General features: G+C 45.5%; 1 protein-coding gene across 1 annotated transcript in view; it reads right to left on the minus strand.

Annotated features, from left to right (window-relative positions):
- Positions 1-8,404, minus strand: part of L3MBTL1 (L3MBTL histone methyl-lysine binding protein 1) — a 32,963-nt gene extending 24,559 nt beyond the window's left edge. Inside the window, exons 1-6 of the mRNA XM_044440273.1 lie at positions 8,269-8,404; positions 7,132-7,355; positions 4,950-5,097; positions 2,577-2,715; positions 2,182-2,308; positions 366-453 (exon numbers count right to left, since the gene is read on the minus strand). Coding sequence (XP_044296208.1) covers positions 366-453; positions 2,182-2,308; positions 2,577-2,715; positions 4,950-5,097; positions 7,132-7,355; positions 8,269-8,404 — 862 coding nt within the window. The remainder of the gene's footprint in view (positions 1-365; positions 454-2,181; positions 2,309-2,576; positions 2,716-4,949; positions 5,098-7,131; positions 7,356-8,268) is intronic.
- Between the last annotated feature and the right edge of the window lie 230 nt (positions 8,405-8,634).

An 8,634-nucleotide genomic window follows, 5' to 3' on the forward strand; every position in this document is an offset into this window, starting at 1 on the left:
GCAAGGCTAGTTCTTTTTCTCTCCCTTCTGTCCCCACGACGACCCTCATCCACTCTCAGCTTCTGAAGGTCCAGTGGGCTAGTTCGGACAATACAACTGATGATTAAATACCTGGAGTCATTCTGAAGTGTGTGTGCTGGTACCCAGATGCTTGCCTCCTCCCTCTGTGCTGAACGACACAGAGATACTCTGCCCCTGCGTGGTATAGTATGATGTGCAAATCCAGAAACAATCTTTGTTTCAGCCCTCATCTTCCACATAGCAGGAGCAAAATAAGGGATAGCCTTCGATATTTGGGCAAGGAACTTGCCTAGCAAACCAAAAAATTGAATGGCTCAAGCAAGAAAGCCATGCTATTCACTTACCAAGTTGACTTGCGTGCCATTCTTCATTGTCAATGTTGCTGGTAGGAAGTTCTCCTCCAGAGCCATTTGTTTCCTCTTGTTTCACTTCCTATGTCATACAGACAAAATTGCACTTTTTTACTGTGACTAAATCCATCTCTTGCTTCACATACTTCCACTTTCCTGAATGGCAGAAAGTTCCAGGGATGAATTTCCCTGGGATGAAAGAGAACTGACAACTTGCACTGCTTTTGCATTGTTGTTATGTGCTGTCCATCATCTGACTTATGGCAACCATATGAATGAAAGCCCTCCAAGCTGTCCTACCCATGACATCCCTGCCTGGCTGTTCTAAATTCAAGGCTGTGGCTTCCTTTATGGAGTCAACCCATCTCTTATTTGGCCCTTCTTTCCTTCTTCTGTCCTTGACTTTCTGAATTAAAAATATTCAGTTAGAAAGAGTGTAGGTAACCAGGCAAATGATTCAAGCCTCAAAGCATTGACACTTTAGAGCCAGAACAAATGTGATGCACAAGTTCCATGCTCAGGCCTCTCAATTTTGTTTGTTTTAACTTCAAAGAAGCTGACTAGGAGGGGAGTTCTCTGATTCTTCCTGAAGCAGTGGCACTGGAAAAGAAAGAGGTTAACTCTTTCCTCCTGCACCTTTCCAAAATAACTGCCTTTCTCCAAGCAGCCATTAGCCATGCTCAGGAGAAAGACACACCAGTTTTATGCACCTGTTTTTCTCCTAGCAAGGCTAATAAGATCTTTAGTGTTCCTGTGTGTGTGATTTTATGAGGAAGAAAATCTTTTAATTAATATGAGTTTTCTCCCAAGTGTTCTTCATTTCAGCAGCCTAATTTAGAAGGGGGAAACCTGTTTGTTCCTTTATTTTTTAAAAAATAAACTTCCATATCACCTTTCGACAGAAGTCACTAAGGAGATATAAAACAAATTGGAACAGAATTGCACAAAAGTCACCAATAAAACCAAGCTAAAATAGTTGCTATTGTTGTTGAACAATCAGAAACCAGAAACCCTTGAAGAATGATAGCAAATCACCCAGAGATCTACCAAGAGGTACCGGTCTACCAATTTGTGTTTCTCTCCTTACTTGTATAGCATTCTATAACCTCTTAGGAGCCAACAGGTAACACCGAGTGCCCTGCAGGAATGAATGGCACAGGGAAGTTGGCAGAGAAAGATAGCAACCAACATCAGCTCCAGTTGGACTGTACCCTGCCACATCACAGGACCATCTACTACCTATTGCCATGTGGGGTGGAACAAAAAAAGAAGGGAGGCAGGTGAAGGAAACACAAGACACCTACTCCTGTTCCAGCTGGACTGTACTTCCCGCTGTGATAAGGAATCCTAGAGAGGGAAGAAGAGAGGCAGGGGGATCAGCACCAGGAACCTACTCCTGCTCCAGGTGGACTGATGTTGTTGTATATCAAAATGCGTGGTTTCCAATGCATCTGCTGCACTTTATAAATGTCATGAACCGCTTCTGGGGTTCCAAGTAAAAAGAAGGATAAATAAATGAACAATTGTGGTCTGTGAGAACTTGTGTGTCCAGTGCCCAGTGCTGCCAACCCATAGAGCCCACCAAGTAGACCCAGATGTGTTGGGTTACAACTCCCATCAGTTTCACCCAACAAGGTCAATGACTGGGGATTTTGAAGCCCAAAGCATCTGGAGCGCATCCAGAGAGGGAATGATGATGTCATGGCATGGCGGGCTGTAATTCAGGCCAATCAAATGAGGAGTGCTACACATACACACACATGGCTACAGGACTCTACTGCAAATACATGTGAGAACACTGCAGTCACACCGTTTGCTCAGACTCTTCCTCTTCCTCCTCGGAGGGGCTCTGATAATCTTTCCTCTTCCGCTTCTTCACTGGCTTGAGGATTTCAGTGGAGTTGGTGCTGCCAGCAGAATTCTCCACAATGACAGACCTGTCAAAGCCAAGCCGAGCAAGACTTAGAGCTTCTACAAATAACAATGCTTCACAAGCTGCGGGAGGTGCTTGCCACTGGGCACCAGAATCTGCCGCTTCAACAGCTGTAGGATCCCTGTAGATCATGGATCCTAAAACTACGGCGTGCAGGCCGGATCTGGCCCACCATACCCATTTATCCGGCCAGCCTTTTAATTATGCAAGCGGCCAGGCTGGGGGCCACGTGGCTGTGCCTGCACCTGTGGTAGGGGCTTTGTTTGCTTTACCTTTCTTTGAATTGCTGGTGGCAGTTCTCACTGCAAAACCCCCTGCCTTCCTGGGCTGACCCTGTGATGTTTCTTCGGCCACAGGTACCACAGTGACACAAGCTGTCCACATTCGGAGGCTTTGGTGGCTCTGGAACATCTGCGTCTAGAGGACACAAAAGAGAAGCAAAATTAACATGGGTTCCTTTGAACGCTTGCAAACAAGAATGGGAACCCGTTCTAGGCTTGATCAGATTGTGTCACTGCAAAATGTCAGACCACTCTGTCAAAAGGACAAAGAGGCACATGAGGACAAACCAAAGAACAGGTTGTAGTTAAACTGTAATTGTCACTGAATTGTAGGATTGTAGGTAACCATTACATGTGAACTCTGCACTATGCCTTAACAGGAAGAAAACCCATGGTTTGTTATCGGGTTCTAAACTCTTGAGTTGTCTGTGGTTAGCAACCCATCATTAAACCATAGTGAGGGATCTGCATGGAACTACAACCCACTGTTCAACAACAGCCCTATTTAGGATTATCATTACATGTGAAACAAGTCAACATGCTCAATGTGCCACTGCTAATTTCTGCTTGTAACAAAGCATTTAGAGAACTGCCAAATTAAAAAATAAAAAATCAGCCTGAATACACCCCCCACCCCCGAAGGCCCTAGAGCAGTGATGGTGAACCTTTTAGAGACTGAGTGCCCAAACTGCAACACAAAACCCATTATCTATTGCAAAGTGCCAACACTGCAATAAAACCTGAAAACTGAGGTTTTAGTTTAGAAAAAACAACTCACAGCCAGTCCAAGCAAATATATATATATTCTTGGCCATGTGACCAGCCATGCGAAAGCTCAAATGAGTCACGGCTAATGAGTCGCGGCTCGTGACATCATTGCCTGGCACTGCTACTTGTTTCCGAGCATGCGCATGGCCCCTAAGAGTGCTGTTGTCCGATGCTCAGCTGCTGGGGCGATGCTGAGGTGACTTGGCTCACGTTCTGACAGGGAGGGCTCTGCATGCCTGCTGTGGAACACGTGCCATAGGTTCACCACCGCTGCCCTAACCCTGCCTGGTGTACTCCCCTAACCCTAATATAGGGCTAAAATTCCACTGACAAGAGAGGGATTCTTAAAAAGCCTTCCTTGAGTAGATTTTCCTGCACAGCTCACCATTACTGCCCATTCTAAACACATTCCAACCATCAAAATCATGCCAGGACACCTCATTTTTGTAACCCTAACCCTACCCTGGCACACACCCCTAACCCTAATATAGGTCTAAAGTTCCATTGAAAATAATGCAATTCCGAAAGAGCCTTCCTTGAGTAGCTTTTTCTGTACAGCTCAACTTTTCTGCCCATTCTAAACACATTATAACCATCAAAATCAATCCAGGATACCTCGTTTTTGTAACCTAACCCAGTGATGGTGAACCTTTTAGAGACCGAGTGCACAAACTGCAACCCAAAACCCACTTATCTATCGCAAAGTGCCAACACTGCAATAAAACCTGAAAACTGAGGTTTTAGTTTAGAAAAAACAACTCACAGCCAGTCTCAGCAAATACATATCTATATCCTTGACAACGCACTGACCAGCCATGCAAAAGCTTGGACGAGTCACGGCTAATGAGTCGTAGCTCATGACATCATCGCCTGGCGCCACTACTCCTTTCCGAGCATGCGCATGGCCCCTATGTGTGCTGTTATCTGATACTCAGCTGCTGGAGAGATGCTTGGGCGACCTGGCTCGCGTGCCGAGAAAGAGGGCTCTGTGTGCCTGCTGTGGCACATGTGCCATAGGTTCGCCACCACTGCCCTAGAACTACTAGCCCTTAAATACAGCCTTCCAAAGTTGCTGCCTGAGATTCTGAATGAAAACTGGAAGAAGAGGTAGGATTGGACCATGACATAATTTAAAGGCAGGTATCAACCAGACTACATTTGGTTCTCTGGGAAACTCTGTTGAACAGAGGGAAATGGATGGGGGCAGACTTGACACTAATAGTCCAGTTACACCATATCAGATTAAAAAGGATCCATTCAGTAGTTTCAGACTTCCTGCTGATCAGCCCACAAGCAGCCATAAAGCCCTTAGTTAAAAGACATTTGTCCTGATTTGCTTGAAGAATGTGGGGCAGGTGGAGAGACGACCAGCTCATGACACCTGTAGAGTTCTAGCACATAGGAGTTAGATGCAAAGGGCTGAGTAAGCTGCAACAATACATTCTGACCACAAATTTATCTTCAAATCGCCACACACATAAGCCCAGGGAAGTATCAAAATGCTCCGCATTCTGAGTATCACCATGCCCCAACAGTGGCTTCTACAATGGAAACTGTATGCAACATTCCACACACTTGCCCAAGAACTATGCCAACCTGGAGCTGCAGTAGGACTGTCCTTGCTGGTGGGAGGTGCCATCTCATCGTCCCCATCTCTTTCCATGTGGCACTCCTTCACATGCTCTGCAGGCGAAAGCTTGTCAGCACTGACCACTTTCAGTGTCCCATAGTCATTGATCCGAAACTGCAGCAATAAAGGAGGAAAGGTTTTGCATTATGGGGGAGAAAGTAGGCATGAGTGTGCCTGTATCCTGCCACTTCTTTAAAGAGCTTAGGGCCAGGGCTGTGATCAAGGCTTTGGGGATCTCCAAAGGCCCACACCCCACCCCAGCAGGAGCCCTGGCGTTCCTTCCCCTCTTCACCACTGCAACTTGCTTGCCTACCTACCTCTCATTTTGGCCCAGACAATGATGGTGCTAAGGAAGGGGAGCACTAGGTGCCACTGCCTTTTGCTCACCAGTTCTCTGCCTGCCAAGCATGCAAGTGGCAGCAAGAAGGAGAAAGCGGGGCAGGCGCAACAGCAGCTGCTACCAAGAGCAGTAAGAAGATAGACTCACTGCAGGAAGGAGCCCACTGAGGGGGCTACACTCCCTAAAACTGGACTCAGCTCTGCTTAGGGCTATGCACAGGAGGCCACCCTGTTTTCTCCTCACCCTACCCTGTGAGGTAGGTTAGACAGGTACATGTAGATTGACCCAAAGTCACAGAGCAGGTTGTACAGCTGAGAGGGGTTTCCATCTCTTCTGATCCAAATTCAGTATTGTGCTTACGTCCCTGTACTAGCTTTATTATGTATGCAGCACAGTAAGGACAGGGATACTTGACAGTCTGAGATTAAATTGCAAGCTCCTTTAGGCAGGGGCCTGCTGTCCTTGTTTACAGTGCTATGCATGTTGAATGCACTATATGAAATAAAAAAAGCAAGCAAGCACTTCAACGTGGACCAGTGAGAACTGTCTCTCACATAGTATTTGAAAGACAGAGATAAACGCCTCTTTACCTCTAGGTTAATTGACTTAGAATCTGTAAAGGACCTCTTATACTTTTGAGTTCTGCCTCCTGCAACAGCAGAAATCCTACCTAAGGCATCCTTGTGTGAAAGAAACCAACAGAAGCCCTGCCTACCTTCATGGCCACTGATTACCTTCATATACATCAATGGGGCAGCCTTGTATCTATTATAGGGTCTCAAGTAATCTCCAGCTGTAATCCGACTGCCTGGGAGTAACTCAACTGGGCTAGCTTTGGAGCACACAGATATGGGATTATGCCATCAAACTACTTTATCTGCTTCATGGATAAAGTTGGCCAAACCTAACCAGACAAATCAAAAGAGAATTGCTTTGGATCTGGATACCACCCAGTGGGTTTCCACGATCCATCTGACCGCAAAACACTTGCAGGAACAGGAAGCTGGACTGGATAGTCCCTTATTCTATTCCAGCAGGACTTTTCCTAAGTTTTGGAGGTGTTTGCCCAGCCTGCTCTTAAAGAACTGCAGGTGCAGAGGTTCTACAACACCCTTAAATAACCTCTCTCAAGCTAGAATTGCACATTTATAGGCCTGTATCCAAGGTTAGTCTATGTCAAGTCAAGCCCTACTGATTTCAGTAGCTTTACTCTAAATAAGACTAACATGGGTACAACTCAGACCTGCTGCTGGATGCCTTAGCTGCAAGGGATATGCTGCAACAAAAGACACGGCACCAGTGGTGTGGTGAGGCCAGTGCTGGCAAGCATGAGAAGCCAGCACTTTGTGGCAACACGGATGTCCATGTCATCTGCCACCCCCTTAAGAATGTCCTGTTTCCTCTGAGCCTAATAGTAGCTGGAGGACAATGAATTTCCCCAGCAATGATATATTGTTCCTTGTAAAGTATTTTGGGGTGGCTTGGTTTTGAATTCCCATCGCACAAGACCTGCTCCTAGCAGATAAAAACTCCTAGAACTGCTTTATTGATATGGACCAACACAATTGCCTGCAATTCTGGACTTTTCTCAGAACTGCAGCTATGAGGTTTGTTATGATAAGTGCTTGCACTTCTAAATTTATCACTGCACAACGAGTTAGAATAAAGAACCCAACCTTCCACTGCTTCATCCACTGTACTGCCAAGAGACCTTCTATGCCACCTACCAAAACCAAGCCCCACTCCTGCTAGCTCTCCAGTCACAGAGGCGGCACTTGGGAACTTGAAAGGGGCTTCAGTTCACCTACCCGTAGGTTGCTGCCAGGGAGAGTGGCCACCCCATCTTTCCATTCCAGAACTCGGATGGTATTGCAAGTCTGAACACCACTGATCTGTGGGATGACCGTTGCTGTGATAGGCTCATTGCCAGTGACCTCTCTTTGCCTTTCTGTGCCCATGTTTTTCTGCGGATCCCGAGGGAATCGTTGGATTTCTAAGGTGCTTGTTGGAAGGTTTACAGTGGTTGTATTTGCTTACCAAGAAGGAAAGAAAAATAGTACATGTCTATCACAAGCATATCTATATGTACACATGTGCAAAATGTATCTTGCAGGAGATATATCCAGAGTTCACCACAAGCAAGGGACATTATGCAGAGAGCACAGTCAGGCTGGGTTGAACGCCAGAAGAGAACATGAAAGTTGATTGTTTCCAAATACCTTATTATATGAATAGGCAATATAAGATGATTAAGTCATAGCTGGTTTTCCCCACCCCCTTTGCAGAGCCCTGCATTGTCATTATTTTGTGAGTCACTTTCAGATTTTATCCCTACCAAAAAAAGAAATCCTCACAATTAGATGGACAGAATTCAGTTTTCTTTTCATAGTCTTAACAGATTGCAATCAGGATGTGTAAAGGAAATATTCTTTCTTCCTTCCCTACCTTAAGAGTGCTGTGAGCAGAAGCAGCAGAGAAAAATCTGATTCTCAAAGGCACATGTCCACACCAGGTTAGTTCACAACATTTTAGTGTGACTCTGGTTCTCACTGCTTGCAGCACAGAGCAATGCCATTATTGTTGGCACCTTATCTACTACTCTCATGCATGTCCATATTTCAGTTATTCTGCTTTGCTTCTAAGGTATATCTGAATAAAGGGGCAAATGATCCTTTAGGGACAGCACTTGTGGAGGTGGGCAGAATCTTAGGAAACTATATTGTATACACAGAGTATAGTTGACTAATTCATACCATAAGTATGTTCACCTGCAAAGAGAACAATCAAGTAAACAAAATCCAGCAACAGGATCAAATGGGAAATTAGTCCACCTAGATAAGTGTGTAGTTTTCTGGGACACAAAGAAGAGAAGTAGCAGTGGCAGCAAAAGACGTTGAAAGACAACTAGATGTAGCATGGTATTCTTCAGTGTTTCAGCCACCTACCTGGAATGATGAAGGCAGTTGCTGGTAGGTGGGCATTTTGCACAGTAGTCTCATTGGAAACCAAGTGGACACTGACCTCCCCTGCCACACTCCCTTTTGTGCTTCTTATCACCTCCATCTCTGCTCGTCCATCCATAACTTTGGCTAAGCACACAGAAGATAACTGGAACACAACCAACAAGAACACATTCCAATTAGCATGTGGGAAATAGTTTGATACCTCTTGTGGACAGAGAAGATACATTCAGGATGCACCATACCTGTTTTTCTTGGAGATGGGGAGTGGATATCAGAGCCCCCACTTATGCTAGCTTTTGCCTGCACGTCCCTCCTTTGTCTATGCACCCATGAAGCCCTACTCTAAGT

The sequence above is a fragment of the Varanus komodoensis genome, unplaced genomic scaffold (assembly GCF_004798865.1).
Source record: "Varanus komodoensis strain SLA01 unplaced genomic scaffold, ASM479886v1 scaffold37, whole genome shotgun sequence".
Taxonomy (NCBI): domain Eukaryota; kingdom Metazoa; phylum Chordata; class Lepidosauria; order Squamata; family Varanidae; genus Varanus; species Varanus komodoensis.